General features: G+C 40.7%; 2 protein-coding genes, 1 long non-coding RNA gene and 1 other non-coding gene across 6 annotated transcripts in view; 1 reads left to right on the top strand and 3 right to left on the bottom strand.

Moving 5' to 3' along the window:
* Positions 1-1,584, bottom strand: part of kirrel1a (kirre like nephrin family adhesion molecule 1a) — a 32,591-nt gene extending 31,007 nt beyond the window's left edge. For both annotated transcript variants that reach the window (XM_085451702.1, XM_085451703.1), the window contains exon 1: positions 1,284-1,584. In XM_085451702.1, coding sequence (XP_085307828.1) covers positions 1,284-1,329 — 46 coding nt within the window. In that variant the 5' untranslated portion in view covers positions 1,330-1,584. The remainder of the gene's footprint in view (positions 1-1,283) is intronic.
* A 3,088-nt stretch (positions 1,585-4,672) lies between these two features.
* Positions 4,673-6,149, top strand: LOC146715299 (uncharacterized). Its single transcript, XR_014919343.1, has 4 exons — positions 4,673-5,050; positions 5,149-5,296; positions 5,413-5,907; positions 6,005-6,149. It is a non-coding gene; the product is annotated as an uncharacterized LOC146715299 (long non-coding RNA).
* Positions 6,150-9,424: 3,275 nt separating this feature from the next.
* On the bottom strand, positions 9,425-9,498 carry trnar-ucu (transfer RNA arginine (anticodon UCU)). The gene has a single exon. It is a non-coding gene; the product is annotated as a tRNA-Arg (tRNA).
* A 3,700-nt stretch (positions 9,499-13,198) lies between these two features.
* il13ra1 (interleukin 13 receptor, alpha 1) lies at positions 13,199-23,838 on the bottom strand. 2 transcript variants are annotated; one of them, XM_085451701.1, is made up of 10 exons: positions 23,556-23,838; positions 22,884-23,026; positions 22,109-22,223; positions 21,891-21,990; positions 18,430-18,617; positions 17,929-18,062; positions 16,766-16,895; positions 16,370-16,466; positions 16,170-16,245; positions 13,199-15,963 (listed from the first exon to the last, which is right to left on the bottom strand). In XM_085451701.1, exons 1-10 carry the CDS (start codon positions 23,611-23,613, stop codon positions 15,868-15,870), a joined length of 1,137 nt encoding a protein of 378 aa, XP_085307827.1. In that variant the 5' UTR covers positions 23,614-23,838; the 3' UTR covers positions 13,199-15,867. The 2 variants fall into 2 exon arrangements, with proteins under 2 accessions (XP_085307827.1, XP_085307826.1); XM_085451700.1 differs by having other exon boundaries at positions 22,109-22,226; positions 23,556-23,837.
* Between the last annotated feature and the right edge of the window lie 258 nt (positions 23,839-24,096).

Below are 24,096 nucleotides of genomic sequence, written 5' to 3'. Positions count from 1 at the left end.
AAGGGGTCAGGGTGGCGAGGAGGGGGATCGGTGGTGGTGCTGCCGCATCGGTTGGCAAATATGTAGACGAAGACGAACCTGCTCCCTAGTACGTGTACATCCTCGCGTGCTTATGTGAACCCTCAGCAGCACTTACTGGGTGGATGCTGAGCAGAAGCAAAAAAAATAAAAAATACAAAGCCTGGCAGACTAGGTGACATCATCCTTTTCTATACCTTCCTTTCCTCCAAACACGCCCCCTACCTATGATGAAGTGGTCTCCTGGCCGCCCAGCAGCCAGCATTGCATTACTCCCCGGTCATCCAAGGTGAGGGAAGGGGTGTGTGTGTGTGTGTGTGTGTATTGGGGGGGGGGGGGGGGGGGGTATAGGTGGTCTGCTGTGGCTGTGCAATCACAAAGACACACAGATATGCCTCAATCAAACAGGTAGCTTAGAGAAATTATCCTCTCCTCATCCTCCTTCAGCCTCCTGTTTCCTAGCAACTCGGCTACAGCTGTGATTATCATAAGCCAATAGCATACCTGGCACCCCACAGGTACGGTGTGTGTGTGTTGGTGTGTTGGGAGGGGGTGCAGATGCATGGCGGCTACTGCTGCTTAAATGCACAAAGGACGCCAAAGGAGAGGGTGAAATGGATGAGGCGCACAGGTAGAGCAGGAGAGAGGTGTGTGTGCGCGAGGCAGACAGAGGGGAAACGGGGGGGGGGGGAGACGGCTGCCTCTCAGCACAGAGGATCACTACAGGAGATGGTGGCAGAGCTCTCATTGACTGACACGCCATTCAGAGGCGATAGCAGCGTGGAAGTGCTGCTGGCATGTAGAGCAGCGCTGGTCAATCACTGTCATTCCCGTCACGTCCTCAGCGCCTCACAACCCGTCTGAGTAACGGCGCTGGCAGTTTGTCAAATACGCAAAAGGTCATTTAGGCCGGTGAGCGCGCGCCACACCAGTCATGTTCAAGTTAGACGCACGCGCGCACACAATCGAACGCCTGTAGTCGCGACAATAATCCTAAAAAAAAAAGAGCGTAATTGCCGCGGTGCAGTCACACGCGCGCGCGTTCTGCGTGCTCGTACGCAGCTACACGCGCTCACAAGGTGATCCATCGCTGCGGTTCATATGGGAATGAAATCATATCAGATCCCCTCTCGTTAGTTTCTACACACACAGACCGCACAGTAAAAACTAAAGACAGGCTCGGTGTGCATTGAGCTTAATGTACACACACACACACAAACATTTGAGTTATTCGAGCTCGAAAGAAAGAGAAAATGTAGTCTTACCAGTTTGAAAACTCAGCACCAAACTCAGGAGGAGCAGCCTCTGCATGGTTCAGCCGACCAATAAGTCCGTTATTGGCTCAAACCTCCGTGAGGACAGCATCAAAAAGCGGGAGTTTACAGGACTTTGACGGTAATTACAGACAGAACAATAATCCTCTGGCGTTGTCCCTCCTCGTCTTCCCCCTTACTAGGCTTGCACTGGCTCGAGTTTTATACCATTTCACTGCTTTTTTTTCTTTACCTCTCTCCTGCTCTCTCAAGCGGCAGTCCGTTTTCTACTACACCGAGGCGCTAAGCGAACGGCAATGACAAACCTTACTTCCGGTTAGAGCGTCAAAACAAAATAAAATTCGAAGCAGGCGGTTTTAAGTAGCTATGTCATTGCTTCCTAAGCATTTACTCAGAAGCACTGTATGAAAGGTCTTTATACTGTTGGGCTTACTGTGACTTTAAGATTTTTATTTGCATTACTATTACTTTTTAGGGAACTCTGACAAAATGTGAGAGCTCATTTCAAATAATAGACGAGTAGAAATAATATTCTAACGGCTCGAATGCCGTTAATTTCTTCTTAACTTTCTATGATACGTAAAAACAAAAATGATAGTGAAATACAATAAATGTAAACGTTTACTGAGTATGACCCTGCGCGCTACTTCCGGTGTTGTGTAGTAATCTGTCCGACTTGACGTCATATTCTCATTAGCGGCACATTCCTCTCTCTCTTTCTATCACGTCAGCAGAGCCACAGCACTGCCCCCTTCTCCCTCTCCCTCTGGATCTTTAACAGGCCAACACCGTAAAAAAAAAAAAAAGGGGGGGGGGGGTATTAAATAAATAAAAAAATAAAAAAATAAACCCGCTTAGAGAGGCATAATCATTTTGACACATTTGCTGTAGCCGGAACTGCTTGTTTTCTCCTGCTTACTGTGTGGAATTAGGTAATGAAATAAGCTGTAACCCTAAAATTATCAACATGTACACATTAAGGTCAACGTGAGGTCATCTGTTTGAACAGAAACGTATTATTACACTAAGGTAAATCCAGACGGCTTAGAGTAATAAACTGATGTTATAGTCAAATGTCATGACATTGGCTGTAGTGTACAACTAATGTTGTTATGACCAACATATAAGCACAGTGCACCTAAAATAAAAGAGGAGATACTACAAGCATTGGGTTACAGCAAGGGTTTTTAGTTTTTCTGTTGTTATTATTATTATAGCAACAGAATCCTCAGCGACATCATTAGAATAATACTGACTGCGCAGTGATGCCACTGTGATGACTAAACACCCCATGTCCTTATTCTTGCCACATCATGTAGGAGAGTGGTTTTAGTGACGGATTCCCGTGACAGGCCTACTGTAGCTGTCACAGCTCAGTAGGTCTCCACACTGAGCTGGTTCCTCCCGACTCGCTGTAAGTAGCGGGGATTACGCTGATGCTGGAGCGCCCCCTTGCGTTCAGGACCCAGACCTACCCTGCGCGTTCTTTGACCACTTGAAACGTAAAGGCAAATAGGCGGAGCGGTTAGTGCTACGTTTGTGCAGATTTGAGCAGGTAAAATTAGCGTTTGTGCTGCTACGGTTTTTGAGATATTAAACATTATTTTATAGGTCATTCAAAGGTCACCATCCCCCCAGACTGCTCCAAAACGGGCCAAAATGGTCTACTTTTTTAGTGCTAGGTTTGTGCTGATTTGTGCAGGTAAAATTAGCGTTTGTGCTGCTCTGGTTTCCGAGATATTAAACATTATTTTATAGGTCATTCAAAGGTCACCATCCCCCCAGACTGCTCCAAAACAAACCGAAATGGTCTACTTTTTTAGTGCTACGTTTGTGCTGATTTGTGCAGGTAAAATTAGCGTTTGTGCTGCTCTGGTTTCCGAGATATTAAACATTATTTTATAGGTCATTCAAAGGTCACCATCCCCCCAGACTGCTCCAAAACAAACCGAAATGGTCTACTTTTTTAGTGCTAGGTTTGTGCGTTTGTGCTGCTACAGTATCTGAGATATAATGATTTTAATTATTACGGCCTACGCTGTATAACACCAGTGTCTGTGGCAGTGACTTTCAGCAGCTGTGGAGTTTTGCACTTTTTCTAGGCTTGCTGCATATTAACTTTTATTAGTTTACACTTTAGTAACACAATTTATTCAGCGGAAAGGTCGATATTTCTTTTGTTACTAGTGCAGAAACGTACACAAGGTAGGCTAAAGTTTTTATTTTATCTGTGGCAAAACTGAGTTTCATGTGAAGTGATTCACGTATACCTAAATTATTATTATTTTTTACATACCCAGTTGGCCTCTATGATTTTGTTTTGAATTATATATGTTCATTATTATTAATGTAGCTGTCTCAGAAAAAATGAAGTGTTTGCTTTGATAGGTTGTTACCTACGTGTAGAAAACTGAATATTCCACAGCACCTAGGCGAGGGATCTTCAACTTGCGGCTCTAAAGCAACATGTGGCTCTCCGGCCCCTCCACTGTGGCTCTTATAAGACCAAGTAAGTCATTTTTTTATTATAAAGACAACAAGAAAGGGTTCTGTTAACAGTTTGTTTTTTTTTATTAAATATCTGCATTGACTATTCACTGAATGTACAAGGCTTTTAAAAGTGATTTAATGTTTCTTAGCTTCAAATCTGTTTACTGTAATTTTCAAGTTGGTTGCCCATCTTTCCTAATTTTCAATTATTATGGAAAGGACTCACGTAGCTGGCTTCATTTTAACAAATACTTTTTTTCGTTATAAAGCTTTGATGATTCATTGTCTTATCAAATCTAAAAATAAACATTTTTATTTACATTTCCATAGCTTACACGATACAACAACTCATTTTCTAGATATTTATAGGCTCTTTCTTTTTTTAGGCTCTAGACAGGTTTTGTAGCAGCAGGGGGGAAAGGGGCCCTTTGAAATGAAAAGGATGCTGACCCCTGACTTAAGCCACCAGGTAAACACAAAACAAATACAGAAAAATTATTGACAGAAAAATGGAACGGTTACTTTCAAGGCTACGGGTGAAGGTGACTGGGTGTGTAAAAGCAAATATGCATCAGACTGACAAAGAAAAGAGTGTTAAAAGATTTTTAATTTAGAACTTTAACTTTATGTGCAAAACTGAACTTACTGATAACACACACTAGCCATTTGAACACATGTAACTGTAATGAACCAAATAAAACAGAAAAATGCAGGCAGCACTCATTATACTGTGTATAACACAGCATGGGGTTGTATTTTTTTCTTTTCAGATGCTCCTGTCACTCCATTTCCCAGGTCATCATAGCACTCCCACACACATGGAGCTCTCCTGCAGTATGCAGTGTAATGCCCCAAACCATCAGTGGTCATCTTTCCATGGAAAGCAATTACTTTCCATGGAAACCAGGATGGCAGGAGAAACAAATGGCACTTCCCTTGTCATCCCTTTGCTGAGCTAGCAGTGCTGTGAAGAGCAGTGTTTGGTAAAATAAACACTTGAGATGTTCCTCATTGTCTTAGCAATTACAGCGGAGATATTGCACTGAGCATCGATTTGGATCGCACCAGACCTCAACGAGACAGCTTCAAACATTACACTAAGCAGCTCTGCTCTCCTTCTGTAGGTTTGTTGGGTCACACCATCTGTGGCAATGGCTTTCACCAGCTGCAGGACTGGGTTTTCACTGTCTTTCAGAACAGCATTTTGAAATGTGGAGCTGTCACAGAAGGCACAACATAAGCACTGAAAAAATGCATCAAATGCACAGGTATTGAGCACAGAGATTGTCGATTCCCCCTAATCTAATAGGCTGATGGAGGTTTCCATTTTTTAATAATCCCACTTTCACTCTTTTGGCCCCAAAAGTTTCATCTGCATGGAGCCATTCGGTACATGAAGAGAGGTAGGAAGTCCTCTTCCTTTTTTTGGGTGGAACAGCTAGGCCCCTCCAGTTCTCAACTGCATCCCCATCAGCCGGAAGAATGTTTGTGGCAGCATCAGATCCCACAAACGGGTGAGCATCCATTTTTATTTTATCTTCTGCATTGTGAGTCGTCATGGATCCAGAATTGGCATCTGTGACTTTCAGTGGTCCCACTGTTGCCTCATCTTTGACCTTTTCTTTTGCAGAACAAATCCGCATATTTCCCTCGATGAAGGAAAGATGACGAGCAATGAAGCGATTGACTCGAAGAGGCAAGTTGTCATGTTTGAAAAGGCCATGTTTTATGTTTTTGAACTCAGCTTCAACAGTGGCTGAACTTGCTGTGATGCTGGTGCTTTGGAAGAGAGGGACCATTATTCCTGTCCAGAGTGGCAAGTAACTTGCCAGTCTTATTATATGAGGAATAATCTCAGGGAGAAAGTGAATATTATCTCTATCCCCGTTTGCTGCAGCAAGTGACCTGCTCTCCTCACATTTTTCTGTTACCCACTGTCGTAGGTCAGTCTGGATCTCATCCACTGAATCCACTCTCTCACTTTCCTCCGTCTGTTCATCTGGAATGATGATGGAGTCTTGAGCAATTTGGGCTTTCAAGTATTTCTTGCACCTTTCTGAAGGAAGAGGGGCTCCAGAACTGTCATCACCTTCTGCCTCACTGAGGGCCACAACAGTGATAGCATGTAGGAGCTGTTTTGCATGGTCCAAACATTGAGACTGAAGAAGTTTTGCTAATGACCTGAAAAAGAAATCTTTAACACGATGTGTTTTCTTCTTCAGGCAGTTCCACTGGCATATCATCTTGATGCAGTGCGCAACATCAACCCTGATATAACAAGAGGGGAGTTTGGCAGACTGGGTTCCAAGAAGGACATGAAAGCATTCATTAAGGTATGACTTCAGATCAGGATGAGGAGTGAAAGCCTTGACCAGAGCTCCCAGAATTGCCAGAGAAAAGTCACTCACAGCTTCCTTTGGCACAGGTGCACCTGCACGAATCCATTCTGTCAACCAGTTTGCGATGGCATTAACATCATGTTTCTCTGACAGCATTTGCACCACTGGGACACTGCGGCAATTGTTTTCTTTCAGAATACCTTGATAAAGGAATATATGGCCAGATTTGCCATTTGGTCTCAGCAGTTTTTTCACAACTGAACCGGTTGCATCAAAACACACAGTTGGGGGAGATTTTTTTGACAATGTCTTATAAACATTCATCTGTGTTTTACTCCAGTAGTGACAGAAAAACCTGTCCAGTCCAATATCTCGGATGCTACCACTGTGAGGAACACTATATTTTAACAATTGCAGAGATGCAATGGGGTCCTTATCTCCTAATTCCAAGTCTTTTCTCTCTTGTTTGGCTTTTCGCAGAGTGGCTAAATTTGGAAGGTGGCTTGGCTCAGGATCTCCAACATCCATCAGATCTGCTGCCCTCGCTGACCTCCATACAGCTGGTTCCATTCTGCCCTCACACAGCTCTTTAGCGATCACCCAGGTTTCCAGACATGAACCGCTTGGAGTGGCCAGTGTGCAGGGAGAAATCTGTATTTCTCATGAAACACTGGAGCATCATTGGACTATTAATTGCTGGCTGTCTGTCACATGACATTTCTAACTGGCCATGACACTCCTTACAGTCGCCTCTGATGTCCAGATAATTATTGTTGACAATTGGATGGACCTTTGCTCTACGGAACACAAGTGTACATGTATTTTTGATCTTCTTCCATATAAGATCGTTGATGATATGAGTCCAAGTGCCAGGTTTCAAAATTGTGTATTCCCTTTTTTGGGTAGGAGAAAACTTGTCATTGTATTCAACCTTTTCAGGAATAAATTTAACCCAGTCCTCAAAACGGACTTCTAGTTCAAAAGCTTGACAGTTTTCTTGTCCAGGAGAAATGCAATGTGAATCTAACTCTCCTTCACTATTACTTTCCTGATCACTGATTTCCAAAGCTGACCAGATGTTGTGTCTATTTAGCTTCACAAAAGTGTACAGGGCCTTTGCTGACATCTTGTCTTCTAGCTGCTGACTCAGCTCTTTCCAGACTGATGCAGCTGGAGTGGCTATTTTGCCATTTTGGACTATGGCCTCTTTTGAATTGCAAAGAATTGCAAAAATGGAAACCTTGTCTACAGATGGCTTTCGAGGCATCTTTAAAAAAAAAAAACAAAACAAACCACACTATGATTATGATGGAGCAAAACGTGATTTCTGAACTATATATACAACCAGGAGCAACCCCTCCCCCAAGTTCTCCACCAATCTACACTTTCATATTTTGTGGAATTATTGTTTTTAAGATGGAGCTATTGAATTTGTGAGTTTATTAAAGAGTCTGAGTATTTAACCCATGTACTGTACAGCACTTTAGTCCAGTGTGCTACATGTTTTAAAGTGCTTTAGAAACTTTTTTCTTGGACATTTTTGAAAATGTTTAACATTGAAAAAAAATCCTTTTGATCCAAACAGTTAGCTATATCATGTATTAACTCAGTAACTAAAATCTCAGTATTTTAAATGTAAGCTTACCTTGTTCAGAAATCAGATGAACGCTGTTCTAAGAATCCTTCAGACACAGTAATGCCAAAAAATAGTTTTTTCTGCCAGAAAATGTGTATTTGATGCAAAAGACTGCGAGCTTGTTCGTTTCTCAAAAAGTGTTCATGGGAGTGTAAAATGTTCAAATGTAGTTTTCAATAAAGTTTTTTTAATCCACTCTAAAAAAAATAAATACTCAAGCATTTGCATCGTGGTTTTATGAACAAAAAGTGATTGAAGTAAAGAAATTGAAGTTAAAAAAAAAAATACACTCATTACAAATTTAGCTGATTAAATACGACAAGAGGGTTTTTTAACAGAACTTTATTGAACAAGTGAACACACAAAGTGAAAGGTCATTTGAAAAAGACATTTTTCAGCAGTAAACCATAACAGAATATCTCAAATCATAGCAGCACAAACGCTAATTTTACCTGCACAAATCAGCACAAACGTAGCACTAAAAAAGTAGACCATTTTGGTTTGTTTTGGAGCAGTCTGGGGGGATGGTGACCTTTGAATGACCTATAAAATAATTTTTAATATCTCGGAAACCAGAGCAGCACAAACGCTAATTTTACCTGCACAAATCAGCACAAACCTAGCACTAAAAAAGTAGACCATTTTGGTTTGTTTTGGAGCAGTCTGGGGGGATGGTGATGTCATCAGCAAAAAATATAACTTTTAATATCTCAGATACTGTAGCAGCACAAACGCTAATTTTACCTGCACAAATCAGCACAAATGTAGCACTAAAAAAGTAGACCATTTTGGCCCGTTTTGGAGCAGTCTGGGGGGATGGTGACTTTTGAATGACCTATAAAATAATGTTTAATATCTCAAAAACCGTATCTTGCTGAGCAAGATGCCCGAAAATATATGCGCGCGCAGGCACACATTTCACCGGGGGATGTTAGAGGCGAAATGTAGTAATGATAAAACCTGAGGTAATCATATTTTGATAACAATAATAATAACGATAATACTAATAATAATAAAGTCATCTACATGCTGGCTGATAAAAGCTTTTGCGGTGCTATGAATACACTGCACTGGCTACAGTCAAAAGTCTAAATGTTTTCACATTTTTTTTAAATAAAAGACATTAAAATACATACAGTGCAGTATATGCAGTAAAATACATTGCAAAGTTGGATTAGGATTGTTATGTTTGGTCATAGGTACTGGAAAATGACTTTCATCAAACTCTTACTAAAGCTTTTAAACACAGAAATATAATGGGGGGGAAATCCCAATGTTTAAAATCCAAAATGTTATGGCTATATATATACCTATAAAATCTATTTTATGGGTTTTAAGCTTCTTGAAAATGGAGACATAAATACTAAATCAGTACCAAAGGCGTGAGGACTTGAAAGAGGACATAAATAAGGTAACGTAAGGAGAGCATAAACTAATCAGACTGGGATATCAGAACAGAACAGGCAGGCTCATGTTTGCAGCTCCTGCATTAAATCTGTACTAGAGGTTATATTTATGTTTGTGTGCTCTGTGTAGCTGAACATCAACCTTCTGAGCTCCCAGTTAAGGCTCACTATTAATAGCATGATCATCTGCAATCAAAATGTCACCCGCACAATTTGATAAAAAAAATATCGCAGGTCTGCCGTGCGGCACACAGAGTGACTCATCTCTGCCGGGACTCGAACCCGGAGCCTCTGGATTAGAAGTCCAGCGCGCTATTCCATTGCGCCACAGAGACTGCGCCAGGATTACCCCTCTCTGCCAAGGTTTACATACTTCACATCCTCTCATACCGCCGCTCTCTGCATCCCCGCAGCATCAGGACCACTCTGAGCCGACATATTGGCAGTGCCTTGTTTTGACCACGAGAGGCCGCTGTTGTACAGCGATGAGGGGAGGAGTGCGTCAAGCTAGCCTGTGTGTAAGCGGAAATCCAGACTTAGTGCGTTAAAAAATAAAAGCCGCGAAGCCTGCAGATAATAATTTAACGTGTATTCGTAACTGGGGCTTTAATTTTGAAACTGCACCATCGAGACGCTAAGCGTTATTATTGTATCTTAGCGCAAGCTATTAGAATAGCCCCACAGAGCGAAAATGGTTTTTGTGGGAGCAAAATAACCAAACGTTTTATTTTTTAGGCTGAGTGTCGGTAAGTTGACGGATTTAGAAACGAAAACGATTAAAGGCTTTTCTTAAGCGTCACATAAATTAAGCGTCTGTTTTAGCGGGCGGCCTTTAATACGCTTAAATGAAACGGCTTTCTAATGTCGGCTGTTGTGTGTAGTATTTCATATCTGTGTAATGTCAATTTTACAGGCCACCGTCACCGTCGTTTTTATGTTTATGAGTGGAAATGGTGCGCAGACTCACTAAAGAGACTGACATCCTGCTGGCATTACACCAGGGTTGCATCAGAATCCAGTTGTGCACGTCCCCAGAAACCACAGAGTGAGACATCTCGATTCATTCCATGTCACTCCGGGTTTCGTCCCGTCGTACAGCTGTGGAGACACTTGTCTTGCTGACAGTAGGGTTGGTTGCTACACTTTTTGTTCTGCATGAATTGCTGATCAAGCAGTGGTAATTATTGTGAATTAAGAGAAGTAAAATTAAGGAATTGACACAAAACGACTTCCACATTCCATAAAAATATCAATGATAACATTTATATTTATTATTTTTTAATGAAAGCAGTTGTCTGTATCTTTTAAAAGACAAAAACAGTCTGTGCAAGATTTCCCACAAGGTAACCTGCACAGTAGTGAGCAAGGCAGCGTAAACACGAGAACCACAGTGAATGACATCAATATCAAACCGACTCTAAACCTTTTTAAGTCTCCACGTGTGCTCGATCATCCAGGTAAGCAAATTTTCAGGGATCTCCATTTTAAGGTTGCTAGTCTTGATCTAGACTCTCTCCCTGAATTGCCAGGGGTAATCACAACACGTAATCAGTTCTGGCACACAATACATCAACATCATACTTCCTTTGGTGTATGGCTCAACACAAACCATTGTTCCAACAAAGAAACAAAAAAGAAAGAAAGAAACAAAAACATTTCTCTCAACGTTTTAACCTTTAGCTGGCTAGTGAAAAACTGATTTAAATCAAAGCTTTTTAACAAGTGACCATTTTATAAAAGACTAATATTGTCTCATCTTTTAATACAATAACATCAAAACCAAGAAAACTTACTCTGACCCATGAAAACTACAAACTGTATGATATCAATAGAATTCCACAGTGGCCTCTAAAGTGGCAACACCCAGCAATGTGACAACCAGCCCCGGTTTCCCCACATCTACCCTGCAAAGGAACTTCCACCCAAATCTAATGTAACTGGCATCCTTAAAATGGATACAAGACTCAGAGTCCACAAGCACAGACACGTCCCTCAGCTTGAAATTTGAGTGCTGATATTTGGACTTTGGATTAATCGCATGCATGCAGGCTTAGAGACCGAAAGATTAACAGAAGCTAGCCACTTCACAGAAAACGTAAGGAAGACCATTTATAGAAAAGAATCTTTGGTTTCTCCAATGTCACACATTTTTCTATTTAAAGCAGATTACACAACTTCCTTCTTATACTGAAGAGAAACATGTTCTTCTGAAGTTGTGTGATGCCATTACTACTAAGGGGATCTGAAACTTCAGAGAGGGAAATAAACCGTTTACGTCCAGCAGCAGACACATGGCGCTCTTTGAACCCGCTATACCTCGGTTTTGATTTCTGTTAGATCAGCGACCCTAATCAGTGAAACTTGATCTGCCTTTACTCGCTTTGCTTCTGAATCTTTGCTGGTATTGCCTAAGTTTTGACACTGTCTCGACACCCTTGAAAAAATAATTTGCAGAAGTGGATCTGAGAAACCGTTTGCTGCGAAATTCAAAATTGTGAAATTCCGATCACAAAATATTATGTGCTGGTAATACTCGTACAGACGAATGAGGTGCATGTTGGTTACAGTATAATGACAAAATGACAGAAGGGGAAAATAACTATATAAAGAACACAATAGTATATTAAGGAAATTTGTTGCTGTTGTTCAAAAATATTTGGAAATCCATTTTAAAAATGTAGTTATTCGGAGAAAAAGTGGACACTAAGGCACAGTTAGACATTTTTCGAGATTATTGAATAGGAAAAAAAACATGTTTTACTCATGCTCACTGATTTGTGTGCAGTTACATCTGCACATGACATACATTTCAAACATACTCAGAGTTCCTCGAACTTCTCTGATTAGCTGTTCTGGAACTGAAATTGCAATCTCAGAGTTAATAAACTCAGAGTTTATTTTTAAAGTCGAAGTTTTGTTGAACCTCCCTCCTGGAACAGGGCCCAGGAAGAGTGCAGCAAGCTGCCAGGAAGCATACTTTAAAGAATAAAAGACAGACAGCATCAAATGGCTTGTTTGGTCCAATCTTGTGAAACAGTCGAGGACAGAAACATAAACAGTTAGTTCTCTATATCTATTATCCGTCTATATTTCACACAATGTTAAGTTTGCATTATTTAGTATACAGTCTTCTTAAAATTAACACGATGAGAAACATATGGAGAAAATATACTATTTCATATTTTTTTGCTGAGACTTAGAGGAGAAATTTGATGTCTGTATTTTTCACATGAAACTGGAGTCCAAGTTCAAGTAGCTTTTCTGGAAGTCCCGCACATGAACCCAAACAAACTGTCAATTCAACATGAGAAAGACTCAATACTTCATGAGAAATGTGTAAAAAAAGAAAAACAATCTAACACACGACACATAAAAAAATCTTGGCCTCCTGCTCACTGAAATGTGTGCAGTTACCTCTGCCAACAAATTCATGCATTCTCATAAACGTAGAAAATAAACAGGTTTGCAGAAGCCGCCATGTTGCCACGCCATCTAGAAACAGTGGCTGTGGAGAACGTTGTGCCCCTGTCAGGTGTTTGTCCGCGTGGCCAGAGAGACCGGCCACATACGTACAGCAAAGATGAGCAAAAGCAGAACTTGTAGCTGTTCGCGTATTGTGGAGGCAAATTTGAATTTGGCCTGGATTCTGGCTTTATCTAATGAAAATTAAAGCTGAGTAAATAACAGCAAACATTCTGGAAAATGATATGTTGCATATTCAAATTTTTGTACTGTCAGTGATGATAAGCTCATTACAATCTCTCTTCTCCCCTCTTGTTTTTTTAAGATAAATGCCACAGTCTGCGCTGTGTTCACATTCCTCGGTCCACAGGATTAAAACGGAGGCGTTGCTGTTTATTTACCCACGGGCAATCCTGATAATGGAGCTCCATTGATGATGGTTTTTCTTTCCCTACTTAATAAACATCCTGAACACGCACATGAAAGAGTAAATATACTCAGAGTTCATCGAACTTCTCTGATCAACTGTTCTGGATCTGAAAACTGTAGGGGGAAAAAAATTGCGATTTCAAAGGCAATCAACTCAGAGTTTATTTTTAAAGTCGAAGTTTTGTTGAACCTCCCTCCTGGAACAGGGCCCAGGAAGAGTGCAGCAAGCTGCCAGGAAGCATACTTTAAAGAATAAAAGACAGACAGCATCAAATGGCTTGTTTGGTCCAATCTTGTGAAACAGTCGAGGACAGAAACATAAACAGTTAGTTCTCTATATCTATTATCCGTCTATATTTCACACAATATTAAGTTTGCATTATTTATTATACAGTCTTCTTAAAATTAACACGATGATAAACATATGGAGAAAATACTTACTCACTTTTTTTGCTGAGACTTAGAGCAAAAAAAAGTAAGTATAAATATGTCTGTGAAGGTTCTCAGTCATCCAGGTCATCGTAGTCAAAGGAGCTTGCAAAGAAAAGCGTCTGGACTTCTTTAAGTTACTTGAAGACGTTTCACCTCTCATCCGAGAAGCTTCTTCAGTTCTAAGGTCAAATGGTGGAGAGTCCCAGATATAAACCTAGTGGGAGTGACCCCCCACAGAGGGACAAAAGGACCCCCTGATGATCCTCTAATCGCCTGAGCCAAGGTGTGAAACTGGGTGTGGGTCCCAATCAGCCAGAGTTTCGGGTGAGTTCATTGTGAAACCTGGCCCCACCTTATCATGCGAATTCCTGAGATCAGATGGCCCAGGATGTGAGTGGGCGTTAAGGCGTCTGGGAAGGGATCTGGGATCTGGGTCTGGGAAGGGGTCGTAAACCACCGAAAGATGGTTTACGACACCAACTCTCTGCCATCTATAATCCAGTTTTGAGAACGTCTTCAAGTAACTTAAAGAAGTCCAGACGCTTTTCTTTGCAAGCTCCTTTGGCTAAGTATAAATACAGAAATCAAATTTCTTAGAGGAGAAATTAGATTTCTGTATTTTCCACATGAAGTCTAAGCTCAGTTAGCTTATCTGGAAGTCCCACACATGAACCCAAACAAACACGAGAAAGACTCAATACTTCATGAGAAATGTGTAAAAACCACAAAAAAGAAAAAAAGAAGAAAAACAATCTTACTTGTGGGACATTAAAAAAAAACAGATCAGAGGAAGTAAAATAAAGTCGATTATAAACTTATTTTCAGCATTGAACACTATAATAATTTCATCAAAACATTTAAACACTATCACACAAAGACTTCTGTGTTTTTACACTGCGTTTAAGTGTCCAGGAGGAGAAGCCAAACTATACGTTCGACCGTGAGCACCACTGAGGTGACGAATCAGCCGTGTGACTGGCTACGGGGCAAACGTGGAAGCATTAGTTAAAAAGAAACTTAAGAAGGTGGTTTATATCTCTACTTGAGAAAAAAGTAAAAAGGTAAACAAGCACAGGGTGTTCCTTTCATCAAGGCTGATATCCTCTGTTAAAGGCCTGCTGGAGAAACATGGTGCTGTTAAAAGCTAAATCATCAGCCTCTGCTTCTGATAAAAAGTTCACCATTTCCTTCCTCCAAGAGCATGAGGTATTTCCCAGACTACTGTCCACTAACAGACCAAACAATGAGGCTGATGATTCATAAGGACATGTGGGTATAACCTTTCAGCCTTCTGGCCGTCTAAAACAAAAGACGGCAAATCTGTTCCCTGTTTTTTTGTTTTTTACTCTTAGTAAAGTAGGCAACTAAGTGATACATTCATTACATCGTATACTCTCAGAAAGCTGGGCATGTCTTTGTTTCTTATGTACAGCATACCAGGCTGCAAGAAATCCAAGGCAGTTAATACAGTTAATGGCAGCTGGACAGGGACAGTGCTCACAGGTCAACAGCAGACTGGCTCAGTAAGTCTTCCATATATATGAAGTAAAAACATTTAAGCTGTGACAGTGACACCATTGGGGCGGTGTGAAAAAGTATTTGCCCACTTAATGATTGTCACACTTACATATTTCAGGCCATCCAACAATTTTTTAGTTACATTTTAGTTACTTTTTTTACATAGGAAACAGTAGTTTTGGATAGATTTGTTTCCTTAATGAATGAAATCATTATTTAAAACCTGCATTTTATATTCACTTGTGTTACCTAATGCTAATATTTCCTTGATAAAACATTTAAGTGTGGCAATCGGGAAGGGGGCAAATGCTTTTTCGCAGCCCTGTAAGCGGTGCAAAGGTAGTAAGTCTGTTGGGATACATGCGTGGATGACGCTGTTCTGATTTGACTCAACATTCAGGCTCAGCTCACGACCAACCGCCTACTGTCTGCTGCCGATGGGGTTGCAGTTGTTGTTGTTTCATCTGTATCAGCAGCAGACGGGTCCAAAGAGCCTCACAGTGTCTGACACATGGCGGTGCAATGCAAAGCTGTGACCCTGCACTAAAATGGACGTTTGTGTTAGGCTCGATTATGTAACCGACATGATTTCCAAAAAAGGAACCACTTCGGTGTGCAAACAAAGCATGTTGATAAGGGATCAAAATGCCATGGGAGCATTGCTGTGAATACAGAATCAACTTAATGCGTTGGTATATGTTGTGTGTCACTCCATAGGGATGATAAAGACATGCAGTCTTGTATTTCCCTGTGAGATTCATGGCATCAGATTTTAGCAGCACTAAATACAAAGTGCTGAAGCAGCAGCAGCTGCTTCTAGTTGCTCTTCTTCTTTGGGAGCACGAGGGGACGTCGGGCACTTATCACCAGTCTGGCTTGTTGATTTTGGGCTCTACCACAAGAGCAATTTTACAGTTGTCTTCTTCCACCGCCATGGCCTGAAAGTTGCACAGGGCCGTCTGAAAAGAGGAAGAAGAAGAAGTAGAAAAGAAAATGTGATAGTGTTTAAGAGAAAGCCAACTGTAGCCTGGCATTCAAAGAAAAACAACAACAAATGCAGTTCTAAGAATTTGCAGTACCTCGGTGATTATGAGAAGCATGCACTTACAAAGAAAAAGAAAAGGAGAAACGAGCACACAAGTACACCTAAGAGCAAAAAACTCACCTTATTGTTGTTGTCGCAGATATCACTGAGGAGATCCCGAGGCTCTGGTACTTTGGGAAAGATAGTATCCTTGTTTCTACACAGAGACAGTTAGATATCAGAGGTTAGCGCAGCCCCAAAAAAACAGAACAAAATAAAACCAAAACAAAGCCAACGAACAACAGGATCCATTCAGTAAGAAGAAGAGACTTTTTACTTACTTCTGGTAACACATCACAGTCAGGACTGTCAGGGTGGCAACCACCAATGGGACTGTAATCGCAAGAAACACTAATGGACTGAAGCCCGAGTCTGCTTCTGCATGCAAACACATATAAGCATTCATTTCAGCAACAATGAAACTGTTTCATGTTTCAGCCTTTGATGTTACTTTCCCCTTTCAGCTTTTTTTAATAGAGAAAATAACATGTCGGCTTCATTCATCCATTTACACCCAGGGATAAAACTATCTTCTGATTAGCAGATGACCTGCACTAGAGCCACCCCAGAGAAGAATGTATGGCCTTTATAATTTAAAAACAAATAATAAGTCAGTGCATTCTGTTTTTTATTAACACAAGATTAGAAAAAAGACACAAAACAGAAAATGACTTTACCAAAATACTGTTGGTCGGTCCACGGTGTTTCTCCTTTTTCTCCATACTTTGCTTTGATAGCCATGCTGTAGCTACAGTGAGGGACCCGGTCCAGCTCGTGTGATGTTTTTTCTTTTAGTATTATTGGACTCTGTGAAAAGTGTTTGAGGGAAACGATCGATTTGAGCCTTGAATCAGTTGATTAAAACTTCATCCTGAGAGAAACATCAGTGAGTTTGCAAAATTCAGCACGTAACCATAAAGGACAAATTTAAATATTTAATTTGGACTCATCTACTTGGGACCCTGTCGATTTCTGCCAAATATAATAACAACCGCCACTATAACTGATGAGGGTTTGTTTTTTTTAAATAAAAAGCTGCTTTAGCTGCTTGGAGAAAAGTCTGTAATTTTCTCCTTATTTTCTCTTCTTATTTTCTCTGGATATGATGGCTACCATTATTCCCAAACCAAGAGCTATCATGCTAGCATGGCTTAAGGTTGTATTTAAGCTAAGTCCTGTTCCAGAGGGAGCCCTGGAAGCTGATCCTTAGCCACTTCCTCCTCCCCCTCTGGGATTCCAAGACTTTCCCAGTTAAAAAAAAAAAAAAAAGGTTATATAATCTGTCCACTGAAATATGAGTTAGCCTCTAACAGATGTCTTTTAACACAAAGGACCCCATGTCTTATATGAGCTCCCACACAATGTTTTGAACTCCTTACCGTGTCCTCCAACTTCACTCTAATGCTGGAACTCATTCTCTAAGTCAGGGGTGTCAAACTCAAATACACAGTGGGCAAAAATTCAAAACTGGAACAAAGTCGCGGGCTAACGTTAGTATTTTTTGAAATATATTTATTCCTCCAGATATAAGAATGAATCTTTTCTTATGTGCTCAAACACGTTTTGCTGAAAAACTGAATATGGAACAAGCAAAGCTTAATACTAAACAATATATATATTAGCTGTATAATACCAGTAGGCCAGCTCTAATAGTAATTTGGTATGGCTTCGCGGGCCAAATGTAATTAGGCTGTGGGCCAAATTTGGCCCGCGGGCCAGAGTTTGACACCTATGCTCTAAGTGCTTTCAGTTATTCGTTTTTTAACACAATCGTAACACACATTACTTTAAACTAATGGACGTGACAGACAAAGTAAGATAGTATTGTTGTTATTCTTACTTTTAGTTGACCACACTTAGTGTAATTTATTATATATTCCCACTCGTCCTGTGCAATCACTTCAGGAGGGTACCAAGTAATATTAAATTGATTCCCACTTTTCTCGACTTTCCAGTTAAGGGGCGGTGGTCTCACTGCACAGAGAATAACAGACAGATGTTGCAGTTAGTACAAGCTAGCCAGAGGTGCCTTAAATGCAAATCATAATGCAAAACAGTGTGTATTTTGCCTTTCGAAAAGTTGGTAGTTCTAGATTGTGTCATAAAATACACAGTGCTAGATACACACAGATGCATGCCCCCCCCCCCCCCCCCCACACACACACACACACACACACACACACACACACACCATGATAACAGCTAAAATATTTCCAAGAAAGGAGAGAAAGAACAAATTATACCCCAGAAACTGAATGAGGAAGCACAAAATATTTCAACACAAGTTTCCTCTCGCATTACTTTTAAATTCTGAATTAGCACTGACCACTACACAGCTTACCAAAGCGAATGAGGCGTTTAAGGAAGGTGTTCCTGACAGTTTTGTTGTTCAGTGTTGTGTTAAACAAGACGCTTATAATATGTTGTGTGCTCACTGGCAGATAACAGCCAGTCCTCAGATCATCAGTGTAAGTATACGATGGGCATTCTTCTATTCCACTGACGATTTCATTCCACTCAACCTCAGACCTTGGAAACATAAAGAAAAAGGTGATTTACTTTTCTACCAACACACGGTATATTCCAAAAGGAAAGGACAAAACAATGAACTAATAATAAGACACTGGCATGCTTTTGCCTCTCGGTGCTGGTGAATAGAATAAGCAGGGGAAATGTGTTTCTTGCTAATGTGCAACAACAGCATCACATAGACTGTGGGACTCAGCCACCGAATAAAATAATAAAATTTGAAGTATTTCTTTAATCTCGTGACATTTTGTTGGATATTTTAAATGCAAAATGTAATAACTGTGTTTAACAAAGAAGCCACCCGGTGGGAAACAGCCAGTTATCAATACCATGTACAATATTTGTACCTACAGTACAAGTTTGGACACAATTGTGACGCATGAATGTGTTGAAACCTAGAGTGTCAACGCATTCATTAGAACTACAGCCTTTTGCTACGTGGACTAGCGATGCTGCAGTTTTATGCAATGTTTTGTAAAGTTTTGTGATGCAAAAAACAAAAACATTTTAATTTAAGATACTAATTTAACATCTATGAAACTGTATAATTAAACAGTTTCTTTTACTTCCTTATTTGTGCTCTCACTGGGAAACAAAGAAGACAAAAGTTCATAGGAAAATGGGTCTTTGTTGCAGCCTAACAAAACAGGAGTGACTTCTGGATTCAGTCTCGTCTTGGTAACAATATTGTGCAAATACCATGATATATGCACATAATAATGTCATTGTCACCTTCGTTATCTGAGACACTTTAAAAAGTTTATGTTGACAATGAACTTCTCGACGATGTCGACGGGTGAGGCAATAGAGGCGCTATTGTGAAAGTTAGCCTTTGTGCTTTGGATACAAGAGTGCAGTCATAACACATTTGAAGCAACAACTTAAACACACAATTCTCACATCTTTGAGTAATTTCAACAGCATCCTGACAAAATCAGTGGACAGTGAGGAATAACACTCTCCAAGTGAATGCCAATATGTACATACAACCTTCCCAGAGGTCATCTCAATCAACGAGTCAGAGGGGTATACTGCAAGTAAAAGTTTGAACCTAAAACCCCTGCTGGAGATCAAAGTTATCACTGTTAAGCAGAGCTTTCTGCTTCAGCTTCTGAGCGTGCTCATATAAAAAGCAGCATTTCACAGGTCATAAGACTCTTCTTCCCACAAAAAATGATCCCCGTGAGCGCCCCCTACCCATTCCCTTATAATGATATGAGGATATAATGATTATAATTCCTTATAATGCTAGTGTAACGGGGGAAAATTCACATTTAGATTTAGGTCTGTAGAACTTTACTGTTGGATTTAGTTTGACCTTTTCCTTCTTAGATGAAGGATGTGTGTGTGTCAATATGACCTGGTGAAAACTTCTTAGATATGCTTAACGATGTTTCACTAAGTTAACCTCTAATTGTTAGGGAAACTCACAAGAAGACCAGTGCCAGGTGCTGCCTGGAAAATAGATAGTGGGAAAGTCTTCCCTGGCCAGCAACAGCCCGGGTGGGACAAAAGACTGTTGTAACTGAAAAGATACAAAGAGTGTGTGTGATGTTATCAAAGGGACGCTGGGAAATCCCAAGGTTAGCGCTCTCGTGACTGTAGAACTGTGATGTTTGATGTGTGTTAGCTTTCCTGCATCCAGCAATTACATTAGCTTGACCACAGCTGACTGTGTTGCAGACTTTAATAACAGAAATTTCACCCACACTAGGCACAGTTTGCTCTTCACTCAGTGGTTTTAGTATTCACGCCTAACAACCTGCACATATAAAACACCATTATATATATATAGTAGAGAATTTATAATACACTTGAAATGATGTAAATAAAAGACTCAGTGAAAATGTGGTGCTTATAGCCGATTTACAAAGAAATGCTCTGCTCCTGAACTTGTTACGTGTTCGCTACAAGTTAGCGTAGTGATTTAGCCAGTTAAAAACAGAGCCACTTTCGTAATACAGAAACCTCTCACTTTACGCTCGACAGCTCGCGAGACATTTATCTAAGTTAGTTGACTCCACAGGGTGTGGTAGGTTATTTACAGCAGAAACACCTCATTTAAGTGTTAGGGTCATGGATAACAGTGGAGCTCTGTGGCCCAGACGGATTAAACATATACCTCTCCAATATTATCTTTGATGCACTGGCTACCGGGCAGTGTGGATGAAAATTTAAAATACCTTCTTCTAATGCAGGTGCCCTTTAAATAATCACCAAGCTGCACATTAAATGTACCATTTTACCCCAAAAGAGCACTTCTGTGTCAGAGCACAGACCTGCCTCCAGGTTCCTCCCCTGGGACAGCCCTAGGTAAGAGCAGGGGTGAATAATTCTGGTTTTGTTCAGCCAATGCAAAAACTGAGTTAATGTGTAACTGAGTCCTGCTGCTCATTCTAATAAGAAATGTTCTTATGCACTCTCATGACACATCTCCCCTCCCCTTTGGTGAGGCTCATACATTTAATATAAAGTCATGTTGCTGTTGATGTGACAAAGAGAGTGAGAGTGGGAAGCTGCCACTTCCTTTATATGTGTGTTAAATTATTATTTATGATAATTCTGTGTGCCCTTTAAAACAAAAGAGGGCAATAGGACTACACTGAACGAGCAGCAGAGTTTCTCTTTGTACAATTCAGCAGGTCTTGGGTTTCCTATGTAAACTGGTAACATATCTTATGCTCTGGATTGGCAATATAAAAGTTAAATAAATAAAAATGCGTTTGGATACATGATCCCCACTTGTGTCCAAGATCACTTCATTTTTATGGATTGTCATGCAGAAAACCGCTGTGTTGCTTTAGTTCATTTCAGTATTTGCTTTTGGGTTTCTTTGTTTTTTCTTTTTTTCTTTTTCTTTTTACTTGCAACGTATTTGTTTCAAGTTTGTGAAGACGTTTACTTAATTTGCTTAGGTTTTGCCTATTTAAATACATGACCTTAAACGGCAGTCCATTGGGATATCAGGGCTCCGGCGTGTTACAGTTGGCTTGAGTTAACACTCAACCCTCTTCATTTAATGTTACATTGCCAAATATGGTTTGGTTTTGTATGCATAAATCCCCACACCCCCAACAAACAGCCTGCAGCTGGCAAAAAAGACAGAGCCATTAAACACAAGAATTTAGCCCTGATTGAACTCTGGCTCATTACTTCCACTTCAGCTCAGAGTGACCACTGACTATCAGGAAGTGTTGCAAAATTACAAAACTACCTGTACTGCGTAATGCTGAATTTCTATTTCTTTAAACTGCATAATAAAAAAGCACATACTTGTAGAAGAAACGGAGATCTGCGGCGATACCGGTTGGTGACCATGAGCAGTTTGTTTGCTTTGGGGAGTGGACGTAGCACTGAAAATCTGTCACCAGCTCTGAGAGCGACAGAGACACAGACACAGATTAATAATCAAACACATAGACAGCAATTTGCTTCATATGTGGCTCAAAAGCATTTTTTTACAACAAAGCAGAGTTAGTGGTGAGAATTACCTGGATTAGTTTCACTGACGACCACTGGCTCGCTTGATGACTTATTCCAAAAACTTCTGATAGACACATTTAAGACGTTTCCATTCATTAACCCCTTCAAAACTAAGGAAGTGCCCTGCTATTAAGAGAAAAAGAGAAGAAAAAAAATAATTTGAGTAAACAGTCTAAACCAATCCCAGATCTTTTGTTTGAAGAACTGGCTAACCAACCAGACATAGTTGTGGTGTACATGCAGAACAAAAGGGTTGTGGTAATAGATGTAGCAATACCGAGAGAGAAACATCAGGAAGAAGGAACACAAGAAGCCCGAGAAACACCAAAGGCTGAGAGAAGATGTGGAGGGTGAAGACAACAGTGGTCCGGTTACCACGCGAGATCTAGAAAGCCCAGGACTCAGTGCCACACATACACACAGCTATAGCTGTCATGGCTTAAAACATGTGAGGTCCACAAGAGTGCAGCTGGAGAAACGGTACGCTGCAACACAACACAGTCTTCCCCTCAAAACTTAAAATAGCGGTTGTCTATACAAAATCTAGAAATTACTCAAACCTACTTTTCATATCTGAAAATGTTTTTCAGCAGTATGCAAATAATGAGCCTCTACTTCCAGGAGGTGGTTGAGATTACTTGCAGTCTCTTAGCAGCGGTCTTTCCGGGAATTATTGGTTATTAACTGATGAAAGACTTTTAAATTATGGGGTATAAACGTTGTGTAATCACAATGAATATACGAGGTTTTAAAGTAAGCATATACACATATAAGCGTACTTACAGTGGATTCATATTTTTGTCCGTTTGTATTTGTAGACACTTTATACTGGTAATCGACAGAATTCTCTGGTGGTACCCAGGTCACGTTATGATCAAAGTCGTTAATCCTCCGCAGGGACACATTTCGTGGTGGTAAGATTTCGCCTTAGTGAAGGAGGAGAAAGAACAGAAAATGAGTCAACATCTGCAGGATCAGCGAATAAAGACGCTTTATGTGGCTCGCCAAGCAAGCTGTTGCGCTGAGCCAGTCACTCAGGAGGGAAAAAAATCTTTCCCTCAAGGCACAGCTGTTACGCACACTTCGACTGCTGAACAGTCTATTTACCAGATCTGATCCTGCTTTCGGATTTCTACGTGGATAATTTAAAAAAAGTCAGATTCCTCCTGTTTCTGTCACGTAAACAGAATCCGGATTGGAATACTAACATGGGGGTGCGCTGAGAGGATTTACACGCGCGATTTACACGAAACACATTCTCCCACAAAGTTTTCTCTTTTTCCAGAGTCCGTTTTACTGTTCCGCTACACAGTGGCGAATGCCAGACGTGACGTCACTAGTGGGAATCACCGCAAATGACCCGAGCGAGAAAACTGGGAAAAGGTGTCAAAGAAGCAGGCAATAACAAAAACCCAGGTAAATGTGTTGTAAGCGTGGACGTGTAGATCGTCTTACCGTGACTGGACTCGATCGTCAGAGACAGGCAGCACAGAACTAACAAACTTGGGAACATCCTGCTGATCCCGTGTGTTCAGCTCTCCCCCTGAAAACTTTCTATCTCCTGAGTTTCTGTTGTGAGGAGAGCGGGGGAAGCGCTCTTGAAACGGGGTCCCCTGCTTCTCAGACTCTGTGTGGTCACAGCTGTTCAGAAAGCAAAAGCAGAGAGACGTCTGCCATGTCTCTGATCTACTTTCGCTTCCAGCTTCTTGGGAGGAAGGCACAGAAAAATAGTGGGAGGCTGGAAGTGGGTGGTACGCTTCCTCCTTCTGATGTAGACACGCTGACGCACGCACTGACATGTTGTGCTTTCTTCCTTTTTTTAGAAGTCATATTTTTCAGTACACATATTCTATTTTTTATGTAAAACAAATAACCTATGATAAACCTTCGCACAACTACTAAGACACATTTGTAAGTTTCAGAACTCTAACCAAACAAAATCTAACAAACAGGGGCGTAAAGACAAAAAAACAAACAAACATTGGCTGCTGCTGGT

This window comes from Copadichromis virginalis, linkage group LG3 (genome assembly GCF_057382275.1).
Source record: "Copadichromis virginalis isolate Kocher_CV1m ecotype Utaka linkage group LG3, C_Virginalis_male_GT1.1, whole genome shotgun sequence".
In the NCBI taxonomy this organism is placed as follows: Eukaryota; Metazoa; Chordata; class Actinopteri; order Cichliformes; family Cichlidae; genus Copadichromis; species Copadichromis virginalis.
This window is presented reverse-complemented; position numbering and strand designations above follow the sequence as displayed.